The 17,706-nt window shown below is 40.9% G+C and overlaps 1 protein-coding gene across 2 annotated transcripts; it reads left to right on the forward strand.

The window, feature by feature from the left end:
- The first annotated feature begins 2,601 nt into the window (after window positions 1–2,601).
- LOC119915613 (neoverrucotoxin subunit beta-like) lies at window positions 2,602–6,532 on the forward strand. Of its 2 annotated transcripts, XM_038735227.1 has the most exons (4): window positions 2,602–2,721; window positions 2,933–3,130; window positions 4,227–5,684; window positions 5,818–6,532. In XM_038735227.1, the coding sequence occupies exons 2-4, from the start codon at window positions 3,040–3,042 to the stop codon at window positions 6,363–6,365; spliced, it is 2,097 nt and encodes a 698-aa protein (XP_038591155.1). In that variant the 5' UTR covers window positions 2,602–2,721; window positions 2,933–3,039; the 3' UTR covers window positions 6,366–6,532. The 2 variants fall into 2 exon arrangements, with proteins under 2 accessions (XP_038591155.1, XP_038591154.1); XM_038735226.1 differs by lacking the exon at window positions 2,602–2,721 and having other exon boundaries at window positions 2,743–3,130.
- The last annotated feature ends 11,174 nt before the right edge of the window (window positions 6,533–17,706 follow it).

A 17,706-nucleotide genomic window follows, 5' to 3' on the forward strand; every position in this document is an offset into this window, starting at 1 on the left:
TAAAAGCTATTGGGGTAAGTTGTGATAAAGCCGGGCTAGGCAATTTATTTCAGAAGTGTTTTGTAAAATTTGTTGAAATTCTCTTTACATCCCGACAGCACTCAAGAAATCAAATGCTCTGCCTGAAAATCCGGTATCTGTGCCTGTCGCAGGACTGTAATAAGAACTGCCAATTATTTCATTCCCTACCTGCGTGCACTCTGCCCATGCACTCACTGCGCATGAAAATGTGTTTTGGCCTGAGGCCTGAAGGGAGGGGGGTTGGATTCTTCCAAAATCTAGAGGTCTCTGTCTATTTTCTCCAACATTGCCTACCCCAGCTTTAAGTGTGGTTGTGTGTAATGTCTCTCGCTGTGCTATTGAAGATTTTACTGATTTGTTAGTAATGTGCTAAGCACACATAATCTGACTACAAGCCTATAGTCAAGCCTGTGGTCTATCACATAAAAAAAATGGTTGTCACGTCTGGAGGCGGGTCAGTAGAAGAGAGTATCTAACAAACTGTCAGCAGCAAGTTTACAGTAGTATCCTTTCTGTTTGCATGACAGGAGAGTTTAACCCCCCAGATATATACACATACGCAGAGGGAGGGCTGTCTGTATCGTGTAAAGATCTAACAAACTAAAAAAATGGATAGTTATTAGATGAGGAGCCCACAATCAAAATGAAGTTACTGTTTAAGGCAGGACACACTTTTCATGGGGTGGTCAATTTTCTTCTCTGAAAGAAAACTTCCAAAACACACATTTGGATCGTGTTTGTTTTACTACCCTCTGTCTGTTTGCATCTGTAGATTTCTTCTAAATGAACAAAACAAGCTAATCTGCATATTTAAACAACATTTCAAGTCAATGACAAGTCATTAACTGGGGAAGTTCTGTGGTGATATGATTTTGTTTATCCTTGACACTGCAGTGCCTTGTCAAATGTATGCAAAATTACACCTAATTTGAATATCAATGTGGCGAATTTTACTGTATTCACTTGAACAGTACAGTAGCCTGTATGGCCTTAGCTAAACTTTAGCTTAGATAGTAGCCTTACTCATTAGTCATGCCTGTTAGCAAGTCAACAGTTAACTATTTTTGTGTTTTGGCTAATTAGCGAAAGAGAGCGCATCGGAACTTGATAAAGCTTTATCGGCCGGCCTGATATTTAGATTTTTTTATTCGAATAACTTTATTGCTTGACAGGGGAAGCGGTGTGCAAACAGGAATATATATCCCTTGGGGGTTTCTCTTGAGGAAGAAAAAGAGCAAGTGCTCATGCCCCTTTTGATGTCTGTGTGCACGTGCTTGGAAATTTCCTTCTTCGCAGTTTCATAAGAACACAGAGGAAAATCAAATATGCTGAGCTCTCACTGTGACAATATGAACCTCTCAGGATGCAACGCCCGTGAACACCGCCGATTCATACTCCCTCTAGAGGCAGACCTTGATTCGCTCAGCGCTGGCACCAACACGGAGTCCTCCCAGATAACGAAAGTGCAGAAGTACTGAAAAGTTTGGTGTGTCAGAGACGGGAGCAGTTGACAAAAGAGAGGAGAGCGGAGTGGAGGAAAAACGTTGGAGCAACTCGCTCAGTAGAGTTGAACAAGTACAACAGTGAGGCCATCAAATCCCTTGCTGTTCACATACTACAATAGAGCAAGGTTCCCGTACATCACCCCCTTTTCCATCTGCACCTCAGCAACAACCACCAAACAACAAGCCAACCAAAATACCAAAACCATTGCAATCAAACCGGTCCAGATCCCAATAAGTCAGGCAAGGTGTTTGTTTTTGAGGAACGGAGCAACTTTTGTTATTTGATGCGGAACCTTTTTGCTAATGAGGCCAATTGATTGATTAACTGCTTTTTTTAAAACTGAATTGAACTTAATTTTCATTTGATCATGAAGCCGGCGTGACCACTATCACATGAACGGGTCCAATCGCATCAGTAGATCCAGGTCTCCTTGTCTCCTGTATGAAACGCATATCCAAGTGCTGTCTCACTCCCTCTTCCTCTCATTGCAATTTTCATGTAATAGAATTTCAGTGTTCTTGTAATTGTCAACATCGAACAAAGTGTTAGGAACACAAATGTTATGACTTCCTTCTCAGAACACCTCAGCAAATAAATGGACTCAGGGTCAAAGGCAAACCTCATTCTACAAGAAAAGTCTAAATAACAATTGAAGCTAACAGTTCCCGCTGCTCCCAGTCATGTTGGAGCCCCAAACAGGAAGTGAATCTGTTTGTTTCACAACTAAATGATTTAAAGGAACTTCCCAGTGTAGACAAAGGAGTATGCAATGCTTGTAGAAAGCCCCAAAAAGAGGTGAAAATTAATGTATTTCCTGCTGATAACTCAGTGTATTAAAGTGAATGTTTTAACTTAAATGTTGTGTAAATTCTGTATTGAAGTGAGGAGAGACTGACTCATTACATCACTACCCAGCACTTTCAAATAAAGGGCTTGTGTCACAGGGAAAGGCTTATAAATTTGTTACAGTAACCCATGCTTCATTATTGTGATTTTCTGAGGGAACGATGTATAACTGCATCCTGTATATTTTTGTGCTTTGCACATTTACTTTTGTGTTGGTACCATGGTGCTGGAGGCATGTCAGAGGAGGAGTCAGAAGAGTATCTGATGGGGTATAACATCACTGATCAGACTGGCAGCTCCAGTTGGAAGTCAAGAGGACTCGCACACAAGCGATCTATACTTCACCAGGTGAGGACAAACTTGGCTGACAGAGAGATAGAGGTAGAGATAGAAATAGAATAGATAGATATCTCTATAAATAGGGAGAGGGGGAGAGAGAGAGAGAGAGAGAGAGAGATTACTGATAGTAAAACTATCACTGTCAGAATAGTGTCTTTGGGGAGATATTGTATTTCCATGCACAGTAAACTGTCACGGTTTCAGCTTCTTGTCTTTGCAGTTTGTCTGAAGGAAGAGACTTCCTGTGTCATAAACTCTCAACACTCATACTGCAGAGGACTTTAAGTAGTGAGGACTGTGTGGCCACTAACTCAACAGGTTGGAGAAATGGCCTCAGATACCATAAAGGTTGCTGCTCTGGGTCGACCATTCACCCTAGGAATGCTCTATGATGCTCGGAAAGATCAACTGATTCCAGGTAAGACTTCATTTAGACTATTTTGCAAGATATCTGCCTGCCACAGCTCTGCTTACAGGAGCCTTGAAATCATTTTATTAGGCAGTTAAACTATTTTAACCACACTTATTTAACATTCAGACACATTATAAAAATAATTGATGCTTTGTAATTCTAGATAGATAGATAGGTGGTAAAATTGAATCAAGTCATTATTGTTGCAGAATTTCAGCCCCTAATTGTCTCTGTGGAGCCATTTTAAAACACCCCTATGAGAGTTGTACTGTCAAACCCTATTGTGAATGGATTGGTTCTAAATTAGTATTAGGTGTGAGTGGTTGTTCGTCTATTAGTATTATTAGTAGTATAGTAGTATTTTGGTTTGGAAACAAACAGGGAGTTGGATTTGAGGAGAATCCGCACATATAGTTCTTGGATTATTCCGTTTTAAACACAAAACATGAAAACAAAGGACCGGCGTTTTGTTTTATCTATGACTGGTATTGTAACCCTACTGGTTTTAAAAACTGGTTGCTGTACGCGTGCGCCTGTTTGCAACAGCGGTGGTCTACCCCATCCCCTGACTGGTCACACTCACCAACATCAATACATTATATTAGGCATCGCCATTGCCCAAGTGTATTTGCTGCACGTTTCTCAAGTGGAAGACGTAAAGCTACACAGATCGGACATATTCAGTGTCAATCAATAGTTTTCCGTTTTGGTTTTAAAACAGAAAAACAAACACTTGATTATTTGGCATTTCCAATTTGGTTTTGAAATGGTTTGAGGAGCGGAAAACATGTTTTTGGTGTAATTTTACATTTCGTGTGCAGTCTTGCCTCTCTCCTCTCCTCTGCTGTCTGGCTTACAGGCACACACAGGACGTCTTATTGTGTTATTACACAGTTACAATCATGTTACCATACCCTCTGAATACTATAATCCTTTTATTAATTAATCAAGCAATTAAAATATTACATGTTTAATGAACTGCTGGCAGGATAAGGAGGAGCAACATACCGAAATCTAAATGTTTATCATTAGCTCTGTGTGACTTTATATTAACAAAATTATTTTCCTGCTTTATCAGATGACTGTTTTCTAATTTCTGTAGGTTTGACTTTGTGGGATGATAAAACTCTGAAAGAGAACACAGTTGAAAGCTCTCAGCACAGCAGCGCATTTGAAATTTCTGCATCTGACTCCATTGAATCCAGGTCCACTCTGCTGGATGTTGATGCTTCTCTGAAGGTCAGTTATATGTGTGGACTGATTGAAGGTGGAGGATCTGCAAAGTTTCTGAATGATACGAAGAAATTCAAGAATCAGAGCAGAGTGACGTGTCAGTACAAAGCCACGACCAACTTTAAACAGTTGTCAGTGATTGACCATTTACCCAGGAATACCCAACAGACAGATGTTATTAAGAAGGCCTCTGCAACTCATGTAGTCACAGGCATCCTTTATGGAGCAAACGCTTTCTTTGTGTTTGACAGTGAGAAGTTAGACGCCAGCAGCGTTACGGACTTCCAGCTCAAAATGGAAGCTGTGATTAAGAAGATCCCCAAATTGAATGTTGAGGGGAAAGTTGAACTCAAGCTGACTGATGCAGAAAAATCTCTGACTGAGAAATTCTCCTGCAAATTCTACGGAGACTTCATTCTCGAAAGCAACCCTGCAACATTTGTAGATGCAGTGAAGACCTACATACAACTTCCAAAGCTGCTGGGAGAAAAGGGAGAGAACGGTGTTCCACTGGAGGTCTCTCTTATGCCACTGAAGAATTTGTATTCAGAAGCTGCTGAACTGGTGAGAGAGATCAGTGTTGGACTAGTGAGCAAGATAGAGTATGCTCTGGAAGATTTAAGTCAAGTGGGAATGAGATGCAACGATTCTCTGGTCGACAGAGTGGTGGAGAATTTACCACAGATTCGAGAAGAGTTAAGCACTTTCCAAAAACTGTGTAATGATTATGCAACTAAACTCCAACAGACCATGGAGAAGAAACTTACCTCAATCAGAGCAGGTGAAGAAGATGAGAGCTCAACAGAAAAAGTCTTTGAAGACAGAGACAAGTCACCATTCAGTCATAAGAAACTAAGCAAGTGGATGGAAGACAAAGAGAGAGAAATCAACATCATCAGGTCCTGTGTAGAAAAGATGGAGGGAACACAGATTGTCCACAATAAGTCAGAGCTGGACAGAGAGGTTCTCGGTGTGGAGGATGCTCTGTGCTTTGTTTTCACCTCCATGGAAAGGGGGGACACCTACCTTGATGTGATGGCCGACTACTTGGACTCACATAAATTAGGAAGTACCTATGAAGACCTGTGGTACAACTCAGATGAAGTTTTTACTAAAATGAGCAAAAAAGCCAAATCTTTCTCTTATCTTGCCAAAGCACTGAAGAACAACAGCCGATACCGTTTCCTTATAGCAGCCATAGCAAATAAGAAATACGCAGGAGCAACCATCTACCATTACAAGGAGGGCATTCTGGTCTCTGAGGAGTTCTCAAAGCCTGACCTCCCTCCTGTGGAGAAAATCACTGACAGAAGAGATCTGATCTGGTGTAAGTACTTCTACTGCAATGCTTTAATGAGTTGAAGATACAAATTCCCCATCTACCTTCCTCCTTCTCCTCCAGAAACCTGCTTCAACATCCGAATGACTTATTACACATTTTGTTTTGGTCTCTCCATCAGATGCCTGTGATCTCACCCTGGACCCAGACACTGTCAACAACTACCTCACTCTGTCTTTGGGAAACAAAAAGGCAACATGTGGAGCGTTGCAGACGTATCCTGATCACCCAGAGAGGTTTGATACACATCCTCAGGTGATGTGCAGACAGAGGTTAAAGGGGCGACATTACTGGGAGCTAGGGTGGAGTAATTCTTCCTTTGAATCTGTTTACGTAGGTGTTGCGTACAAGATTACTGAAAGAAAAGGAGACAGTTCACAGAGCGAGCTTGGAAGTAATACCATGTCGTGGTGTTTTGGCCAGTATTGCTTTCTGAAATCCACACTTCACGCATATCATAATGGCAGGGTGTGGAGCGATGTTTTTCCCTCTGACTGCAACAGAGTTGGGGTGTTTCTGGATTGGCCTGCTGGCACTCTGTCCTACTACAGAGTCTCTAATAAACTGAGTCACCTCTACACCTTTCACACCAAATTCACTGATCCTGTTTACCCATGTTTCTCGGTTGGACGAGGATGCAACTATGTGTACCTTCGTCCATTCAAATAAAAGCAATGACAAAAGACTTGTTAGATTCTGTCTGTAAATAAGAATATGTGCTTTCATTTAAAGTTTAGAAAGCATCACCCCATTTTATCTTGAATGTTGTTTACAAATTCAAATAATAATAGACAGTATAATAAAGTGTATATGTCATTTTCTGATTATCAGATCAAGTTGATTCTGTGCCCAGCCTTATTCTCAAACTTGTGCTTCACATTCAGTTTAAAGTTTTATTGTTTGGTACAACACATGTCTTTTTTATTGTAACCTTCTAATTTACAGTTATTCATTTAGCTGAAGCTTTTATCCAAAGCGATTTACTATTGCTATATATGTCAGAGGTCGCACGCCTCTGGAGCAACAAAGGGCTAAGTGTCTTGCTCAGGGACACATTGGTGGATGGGTCATAGCGGGGAGTTGAAGCCGGGTCTCTCACACCAAAGGCATAGTCTTATCCATTGCGCCATCACCACCCAATTCCTGATACCTAAAGATACAGAGCTTATAGCAATACACAATGGCTGTGTCAACACTAGTATGTTGATGAAAGATAGAAGATATCATAGCTCATGTAAAAAGATATTGATTAACTTGTTTTTTGAATGGACACAAGGTAGCTAATGTAGATATTGTTTAATCTAGCATTTGTCCATTTTCTTATTTGTGCAGTTTTTTAAAATTAATTGTTTTCAAAATACAATAGAAATCTTTTGTTTTTATTAAGTCTACAACCTGTCGGCACGGTGATACAGTGGTTAGCAGTGTCGCCTCACTGCAAGAAGGTCGTGGGTTCAAACCCCATTTGCCCCGGCTTTTCTGGAGTTTGCATGTTTTCCCCGTGTCTGCGTGGGTTCTCTCGGGTGCTCCGGCTTCCTCCCACCATCCAAAGACATGCAGGCTAGGTTAATTGGTGACCCTAAATTGTCCTTAGGTGTGAGTGGGTGTTCGTCTGTGTGGCCCTGCGATGGCAGGGTGCACCCCGCCTTGCGCCCGATGTCAGTTGGGATTGGCTCCAGCCCCCCCGCGACCCTGTATACAGGATAAGCGGTTGATGATGGATGGATGGATGGATGGAAGTCAACCTGACCCAGGGTTCAATTAATGACTTTACTGTTCTGAGCAGAGACGCTGTTAACACCATCATCTTGTTGGTGTTTGTAGAGATGAAGCAATGTCAGATTCCTGTGACACTGCAACAACTGTTGGATGTGTTAATGTTGAAGAGAATAAATAATAAATTGGAGACCTGAGTTTACCACTGTGTGCTACTTGTTATTTCCAGTCAATTCTAAAGTTGACTGCATCAGTCACAGTGATGGAACATAAACCATCAGAGGACATTATAGAACTTTCCTTCTTGTATCATAAGAACACAGAGGAAGGTCATATCTGCTGAGCTCCCACATGGATTTTAATTGCAGCTGTCATCATTTGCAAAATTTTTCAACACATCTGTATTTTAGATGCTTGCTAATGTTAGCACTGATTCTAACTATATGTTACTTTTTGTTCATGTTATTTCAAGTCACCGGTGGTACCCAGTGGCACTCTGTGGCAAATGCTAAGAAATTGTAATTTTTCTTAATTATGTATAACAATACTCCATGTTCTACTGCTATCTATGCATATAATTGCCTCCTCAGCCCTGCACACAGCCTCTTCACCCGTCACTGTTTTCTCTGGTTGCATCGTCCTTCTCCTCCTGCTCCTCCTCCTCATCCTTCTCTCCCTCATCATCAACATGACCGGGGTCATCACCCTGCCCCTCTCCTTCACCTCCACTGACCTCAACAACTAATATACATACAGACACCTGAGCTCAGTATTTCCATGGGAGATACCTAAATTGCAGTTAAAACTTGTGTTAAATACTTAGGCTGTGACCTAGATAGTTCCTCTAGTGGCGTGGATATGGGTCAAAGTTTTATCACACAAGTGAAACAAAGAATTAAATTTCTGGCCCGTAAGGCTCATTTTCTAAATAAAGAAATTTTGAAATCGTTGGCAATAGTTTTAACTCAGCCTCACTCTGACTGTACTACATGGTACATTAGCACCCCCAGGAGGATAAAAACTAAACTTAACTTGATCTTAAACCTCAACAAGAGGACTCATGTCGGCTCTTCTGAACTCAAGGACTTAAAATGGTTGACTGTTGAAAACAGGGTGAGGCAGCTGAAACTGAGATTAACACGAAAGATTTTGCATAGGAACAAGCAAGGTATTTTAAAGATTATTTTAAGCTTTTTAGGAGCTCTCATAGCTACTCAGGCTGTGCAACTGACAGTACCCTGTAGATTTAGGTGCTGTTCTGGCCAAAACACCTTTTTGTACACCTTTTAAAAAGTATTAAGGAGTATTTCTTAACATAATAATTTGAGGGGACCCCAGGTGTAAATGTCTTTGTGTTCAGGTATGTATTTGTTTTTATTTTTGTTTATATAGCTTACCTTGCCTATCTTTCTCAGACTGGCTCCACAATGGAAATAAGTTTTTAACTTTCTTGTGTTATCTTCGACTGTTCTGAAGAATGTATATTGTCACTGTGGATTACATTTTTCAGCCAGGTCTCAATATTTCTCTCAAAAAATCTCAGAGTGCTCTGGAAATTCAAAAAAGCTGTTTGCGTCAATAAACTCTCTTCTCAAACCTCCCACATATGCACATTTTGACACCAGTACAGACCAGTGCAATAGGTTCATGGACTTTTTCACCAACAAGGTAGCTTCAATCCGATCCAACCTTTCTGCCACAGTTTCACCCTCCTCCAAAATTATTCCCACAAACCCATTAAAGACATTTTCTCTCTTCTCAGGCATTTCTCAGACAGAGGTGGAGAGGATCATAAGGTGCATGAAATCCTCCACATGCTCACTGGACCCTCTCCCCACATCATTATTAAAATCCAATATTACAGCCATCAGTCCATTGATCACAGCAATCCTCAACCAGTCACTCAAATCCGGTCAGGTCCCTCCAGTTCTCAAAACTGCAGTTATCCGCCCCCATCTGAAAAAGCCGTCACTTGACCCCGACATCCTGGCTCATTACAGACCCATTTCAAACCTGCCGTTTTTGTCCAAAGTCCTGGAAAAAGTTGTTGCAGCCCAACTCCACAATCACCTTCACATCCATAACATATATGAAAAATTTCAGTCCGGTTTTCGAGCAGCACACAGCACGGAGACAGCCCTGGTCCGCGTCACAAATGACCTACTTATGACTGCAGACCAGGGCTTACCATCTCTCCTCCTCCTACTGGACCTGTCGGCCGCCTTTGACACTGTGGATCACAACATCCTGCTTCACCGTCTCCAGTTTATGGTAGGACTTTCTGGGACTACACTAGGCTGGTTCCAGTCTTATCTCACAGCCAGGACGGAGTATGTGGCTCTAGGACAGTCCCAATCATCACCCCACACAGTCAGCTGTGGAGTGCCACAAGGGTCCGTCCTTGGTCCAACCCTTTTTACCATCTACTTACTACCCCTCGGTCACATCATCCATAAACACAAAGTTTCATTCCATTGTTACGCAGATGATACACAACTATACATAAAAATGGACTCTACACTCCCCTCAGCTCTGCCATCTGCACTTCAGGTTTGCCTGGAGGAGATAAGGGCATGGATGGCTGACAACTTTCTTCAACTAAATAGCAGCAAAACCGAAGCCATCCTGATCGGTACTCCACATCAAACCCAGTCCTCCTCCCTCAGCAGTATATCCATTTTTGGTCATCACATTCCCCTGTCTACTTCTGTTACAAACCTTGGAGTCAGACTTGACTCAAATCTCACATTCGACACTCACATCCGTCACCTCTGTAAGGTCTCCTTCCTCCACCTCAAAAACATCGCCAAACTCCGCCCCTCCCTCTCACAACTAGATGCTGAGAAGTTGATCCATGCCTTTATCTCCTCCAGGCTGGACTACTGTAATGCCCTCCTCGTCGGGATCCCTGGCAGGAGACTGCAAAAGCTTCAGCATATTCAGAACTGCGCTGCCCGGGTCCTGACGAGGAGGCGCAAATATGACCATATCACTCCAGTCCTGAAATCCCTCCACTGGCTGCCCATTCAATACAGAATTCAATATAAAATCTGTCTCCTTACCCACCAGTGCATACATGGAACTGCCCCTGCCTACCTCAGTGAACTCCTCACCCCACTCACCACCTTAAGAAACCTCCGCTCCTCCACCTCTACCCACTGCCTGCACCAACCAAGGACTAAACTCTCCACCATGGGAGACAGGGCCTTCCAGGCAGTCGCCCCACGGCTCTGGAATGCCCTCCCAGAGCCCCTAAGGGCCCCACAAACTCTGGAGGTTTTTAAGAAGGGCCTAAAGACTTTATTTCAAAAGGCCTTTTAACAGTCATGGTTTTAAATTTTTTGTTACGGTGTTTTATTGCGATTGTTATTTTCTGGAACTGTTTTTAACCCCTTGTTGTTGTAGCACATCAGATTAGATTTCCCTGAAATGTAAAGTGCATTATAAATAAAATTTATTATTATTATTATTATTTTATTATGCATTTATTCATGTTACTGTTCAATAATAAAATCAAAAATCAAATGCAGACATACAGAGATTCCTTGCTTTTCAAAGGATGTCGTCTTTGTGTGATAACACATTGCAAACAGTTGTTTACAATATATAATAATAATAATAATCTTTATTTGTAACTTGTTTTTGAAATGTGCTCTACAAAGTGCTTTAACAAGTGTAAAGACAATAATACCAAAAAAACAATACAGAAACAATACAAGATAAAAGCAAGAAAACATTTTAAAGACTAAAATACACATTTAAGATAAATATAAAATAAGTAAAATAGAATAAAATAAAAGGGATAAAATAAAGTCAAATAAGATCGAGGCAGCTGAGTTCTGGACAGTCTGGAGTCGATCAATAGATTTTTGGGTTAAACAGGTGAAAAGGCTGTTGCAATAATCCAGGCGTGATGAGATGAAGGTGTGTAAAATGGTCTCGGTGTCCTTAAAAGTTAACATAGATCGAATTTTTGCTATATTTCTAAGTTGATAAAAACATGATTGAACAAGCTTTGTGGTGTGCTGCTCGAAATTTAAATTACTATCAAACCAAACACCAAGGTTCTTTGCCACACGCTTAATGTGATTTACTAGGGAACCAGCAGATGGCAGTATCTGCTGGGACCCAATGACCAGGATTTCTTTTTTGTCTGAGTTCAGTTGGAGGAAATTATTTGACATCCATTTTTTGACTTCACAAAGGCAGTTGTTAAGTGAACTCAGCATTCCAGGGTCTGTGGATCTGACGGGCAAGTATATTTGTGTGTCATCAGCATAAATATGAAAAGAAATGCCATGTTTATGGATAATATGTCAGGGGAAGCAGATACAAGGAAAACAAAATGGGTCCTAAGACCGACCCCTGAGGCACACCATATTTAACTGGACAGAACGAGGAGACACGCAAAACTTCCTATTTGACAGGTAGGATGAAAACCATTCTAGGGCAGTACCAGAGATCCCCACCCAGTGTCTCAGTCTGTCTAACATGATGTTGTGATCAATGGTGTCAAAAGCAGCGCTAAGGTCCAGGAGTACTAGGACTGAGCACATGCCTTCATCAGCAGACATTATAAGGTCATTGGTGACTTTAAGCAGGGCAGTCTCAGTGCTGTGGTACTTCCTAAAACCATGTTATTTTCCAGTACAGTGAGCAGCTGTTTGGACACAATTCTTTCTAGAATCTTTGCAATAAAAGGCAGTTTTCACACTGCTTTAAAAAGTTAAGAAGACGGTTAAAATCTGATTTTGTCAGCTCAGACTGCCGAAGAGCTGTGTCATTTGTTCCGACATGGACCATCACTCTTGTGATGGAGGACGGGAGCGACGGCATCAGGTCCTGGAGTTTTTTTAAAATGTCAGCCGTGGTGGCACCGGGGAAGCAGTGAGTTGTAGCGTTAAAAAAAACGGATGTTTCTGGTTATGGAGTCACCAATTATTAGTGTGGTTGGGGAGAAAAGAGGACGAGGAGATGCCGGTTGTGGGGTTCCAGAGCAGGACTGAGCAGAATCTGCTTCAACACTGCGTGCGGACTGAGGATGGAGTGTGTGAGCTGCCGAGTGTTGTGTTGGAGCAGCAGTAACAGACCTGAGAGAAGGGCTACCCGACAGTGCAGGGTAGAGACGGCCTCCGGAGCGTCTGAGCACAGCCTCCTTCAGGATCCTACGTTGGGAAGCGGAGGTTTTTGACCGGGATGACGGCCCAGCTGATCACGGTTTGCCGCCAGTGCAGGAGATGTAGGCGGTGGAGGAGATGCAACAGTGTCGTCAGGCACTGTCCGCCGAAAGAGATCCGTATCAGGGAGACTCGAAGCCGCAGGTGCATCTGCTGGTTGGACCGGAGTGTCGTCAGACAGGGCTGCATAGCGGTTGGAGAGGCCGATGTGCGGAGGAGAGGCAGCCCCGTCCGAGCCTCTCTTGCAGCCACGGACCACCACTTCAGCCCAATTTGACTGATGCTTCGGAATTGAGCAGGAGGAAAGCCTGGGAAGGATCCCATAGCACGGTGTCCACTAAGAGAAACAATCTGTTTGGCTTGTACTGAAGCCACATCCATAAAGCCAGTCAGCAGGGAACCTTTGAGTTCCTCTGAAAGTCGTCGGATGTCTTCCATAAGGTCAGCAATCTTTTTGTTTGATTTCTTAAGGAGTGTGCAGTCCTCATGAGGCAGAGTTATCTCGGCTAGCATAGTCACCGGAGCTTTGTTGTGTACGGTCATCTAGCTTAAAATCTATGTCGGATGACCTGAATCCTTAACCCATGTAAAACGTAAGTTTTTAACTTAAGTTAAATAAAAAGGATATAAAAAATGTAATGAAAAAGTGTGGATTAAAACTGGATAAGAGTCCGGTTTACGACGGAGCTTCCGACAGGTAGCTACAGACGCCAACGCATGCGCAGAATACAGATTACGTAAGCGATCTTGTGCACTGCCAAACAAAACTTAGAATCAATAAATAGCTACTAATGTTGACCACAAAAGCTGTAGAATTAAGATCTGTGTAGGATGAAGATGCTTATGTATTTAGACAACACAGTATTTACCTTTTGATGTGCTCCTCTCCATTGTTCTGGCTCGCAGCAGGTGTCTCAGCCATCTTAAGATTGTCCTTTTCTCTACAAAAGCACATGTGAGACATATTACGAATAGAAAAAACAAGTACTCAAGTTACATATTCATTTAAAATGAACATAAAAGTACCGCATACAAATTACCTTTCTCCACACAAGCTAGCATGGATCTCTACAAACTGTGGTGTAAATTTCAAGAAACAGATGGGACATGGAACTTTCTATTGGAGACAGAACATTTGGACTATTAGCAACAGTCTCATACAGAACAGTTAGCATTTCACATTGCAACACAATAACATTTAACTCTGTACCTCTTCAAAAGATGTCTTGGTGTCATGGTGTACAGGGGGGGGCTGTCATTGAAACTATCTGGATGTCGTTGTGAAAATATTCTGTTGTAACTCATTGAACAGCAGTAGTTGCTGTACAATGCAACATCACATGTATTACATAGCTTACCTCAATATCCTCTCCTGCTGACTGAGACTCCATGCACTCCTGAACATGAAGGGCCAAAATGTGCAAAAGAAAACTGACTTTGCAAGTTTGACATTGTGCTTTTGGCATACTTCGGAATTCAATGGCATCTGGAGGTAGTGGAGTTAGGTCAAACTCATGCTGCAAAGGCACAATATACAGGGTGTTCTTCCCTGCCCCTGTGACACTGCGAAGAAGGGTTCCGGTGTATCCATCAGAGTCAGGAGGAATCATTATCAGTCTCCTTTTACCCTGACCACCTGTAAATGCAACAATGTTTGGATTATTTCAACTAGATATGTTTGGCCAAGTTATTTGAATGACAATGGATATTATATCACTACTTTTCTCCACCCGTAGCCTTGTAGAGTAGCCATCCACCTGTCACTCCCTGCATCTACTCATTTTGCAGTAGTCTAAAGAACTAAGAGAACATAACTAAGTGATGTCTCAATGCTTGAAGAATATCCTACCACTAGGATAAAAGGGTCATCTTTTAAATATAAGAAGTTTTGAGCAAAGTTTGATCTGTAATACCTCCTCGTGGCTCATTTCCCTGGACATGGTGAGATGTCTTTTTCCAAGCCCTGCTTGAGCAAGTTCAGACTCTTCAGATGGGGTTGGGGTTGTCTCTGAATTAAACAGGTAAACATAGAAACCAGGTTTTTGTATATGGTGTGCCATAGGTCTTTGGACTCTGTATCTTTCGCTTTCCTAGGTAACTTTTTCTTAAGAAAAATCCAGGGAAAGATCTGCATGATTTAAAAATGAATATTTTTTTAAAATATGGTCATAAATGTACATATAAAATATGAACTAGTTAAATGACTTTAAAATGAACTTGAACAATAAAATTCCACCTAAAACCTGGCCATCTCTTGGTCTACAGATGACGATCCCTGTTCCTGCATTCTTCCTTGCTCTTGCTGTCCCTGAGAGATGTTGTGTGTGAGCACGTTTATAAGGCTCAGCGGCTGCAGCCACTGTCGAGTTATGGTCGACATTCTGACTGAGGTTAACAAAGAAAATCCACGTTAAAGGCATAAAAAAACTTGAGCTAGTTACTGAAATGAGTGTGAAATTCACAACACTAACGTTAGCTAGCTTTAGTAGGATGAAGCTAAGTTAACTTAGTTCATGCTAATCCAAGCGATGCTTCATTTCCAGCTTTGTCCAGTTGTCCAACTCAAACGCATTTTCCCTTTATGTGTGTCCCTACGATAAAATAATGAGCCACTGTGGTGATAATGTCACCAAAGAATCTATTCAAAACGTACCATATATTTCACGTCTTACCTGTGCACTGGCGCCAGCGGGTTGCCTTGGCGCTGCGGACGCCATGGCGAGTGAATACAGCATGGTCGCATGTGTAAGTGGGAGAAGTCCATTCTTAAAGTGTAGCTGCTGAACTGCACAAGCTGGCACAATTTATTACTCGTATAGTGTAATTGGTCCCACGTATTGTCCAAAACAGCTTTTTAAAGGGAACTTAGTTTAGTTTACTGCCAATCACTTCTCGCAGTGCCTACGTTTCTTGAAGGCAACATGACTGAGGAGAGTCTTCTTCCTTCTTCGTTAGACTGTCACTCATGATTCCACGCAAAATCGGGAGTCTTCCACTGAAAACAACTGATCTGAAACTGAAAAATAGATTAGAAAGTGAAAATAAAAGACTTGAAGCTGTAAAAAAAAGATTTGATGCTGAAAAAAAAAATAAGCTTAGACTCTGAAAACATAAAACATGGAACTGAAAAAACTAAGTCCTAAAATATCAAAATATGGAAAAGTGAAATATAAAAACAAATAATTTCTTCAAAATACTTTTTTTCAAAACTGAAAAAAAATTGGCAAACTTAAATAAATTCCTGTACATTAAAAGGTACAGCAGCATGTATCACATCTTGACCAAAACACCTTCAAATAAAAATAAAATAAGTAAAATGATGACATATGATCAGTATTACTGAAAAGTACACTATACACATCCCATCATTAATGTTATCCATGGGGGTCCCTCATACATATAATTCCCCCTCCATGGCTGCAGTGAATTCAGCTAAACTTTAAATTAATTAAATTAATTAATGCAAAAATGACAGCTGTGGTGATGTCTTTACAGACTATACGGGCAGGAATAATGATTACAGTGACCAATAACTTACTGTAAACATGGACATGTGAGCATTAAGGTAAACTATAAAAATGTGAACCTTTAGCACACAGACAGCAACATATTAGTTGCATTTATTACTCTGATAAAAACCTCACTGGACATTTTAACAGTGCAAAAGCAGAATTGAGGGCTCATACACACACATGCATAGGCCTGCCTTGTTGAAATCTCTTGCATCAAATTCCAGCAACAGGGTTACTGAGATTGTATATTACAGAAATTTTTTAACATTAAAAACTGCCTTCCAGCAAAAAGCAATACATTACTGTAACATTAATCACGTTTCTTTTGTAACGTTACTCCCAACACTGTTTAAGGCAGACGAAAGTCGCTGTCTCGATTATGAAGCTATTAAAAACCAAACTAACGTTAGCTAACAAATATATTAATTAGCTAATGCACACCAGAGCTATCCACCAAGGGAAATATTTCCAAACCCAGAGTGAGCTCAACTTTAGTTAATTTACACAATTGTGTTGTCTTGCTAACAATAATAAATTTACCAAGAAAGACTATTTTTGCTGGCAGTCTCTGGTCTGTCCTCTCCTGCTTGTCCTTGCCTGTCACGCCTCTTTAGCTGTTTTCACATTTAACTTCTGCAGGTAGCTGACCGGATATTCTTCTCCTCTGAGTTCTTTTCTTATGTCTGTGGTGTCCACCTTCGCCAAGTCCAAGTCGGTAAAGTAAAACAAAGGAAACCTTAGAAACAAAATGATTTCTGGCCAGAAATAGCTTCCCTCTCAACGACTGTAAACACGTTAATTTTCGTGAAGCGGACTTTCACGCTGTGCGATTGGGTCGTCGATTTGAAAACCTTGATTCTGATTGGTCAGGTTGCACTGCGCTAGGCGAGAGGACACACTTCGCCCCTGTGTACACGTGTTCACAAGTATAACTACATTATGATTTAAAGTATACTTATTTCTATATTTTATGTTGTTGTTGTGCTGCTTCCTTCTGGGCCAGGTTACCCTTATGAAAGAGGTCTCTGATCTCAACTAGCTATTTACCTGATGCTTTTGAAAAATATTTTTTAATGTTAAAAAAATGTTTTAAAAATCATACTTCTGGAAATCAGGCTGAAACATGTGGCAATTACATAAATATTTACAATATTTTGCAGTAGCCTACACAATGACGCTTGTTTGGCATAAATATATTTTTAACCCACTAAAAGTGTAATTGTTTAACAGTGTACTTCCACAAAGTACACCAAAATAGTATTTACTAAGAGTTAAATAAATATATTTTTAATAAATAGACTAAAATGTTGTGAAAAATATTCTTCTATTTAAGCATATTTATTAAAAGTTTAATTAAGTATATATTTATTACCAATTTATTCAAAGTATACTTTTGAGAAGTATGTTAAAGCTCAGGAGAATATATCTTTAATATACTTGTAGTAAGCATGTTAGGAGTATAAATGTACTATCAGCATACTATGTGAATTCTGTTACATTTGACGTAGATGGGTTGAGCCTTACCTAATCATCAGTGCAGACAGTAGTGGTGCTGAGGGGTCTGCACTACTTCTTAAAATCAGGCATAATAATAAAAAACATTAT

Source organism: Micropterus salmoides, unplaced genomic scaffold (assembly GCF_014851395.1).
Source record: "Micropterus salmoides isolate LMB-PRFRI ecotype aquatic unplaced genomic scaffold, ASM1485139v1 Ms_hic_scaffold_21, whole genome shotgun sequence".
NCBI lineage: Eukaryota > Metazoa > Chordata > Actinopteri > Centrarchiformes > Centrarchidae > Micropterus > Micropterus salmoides.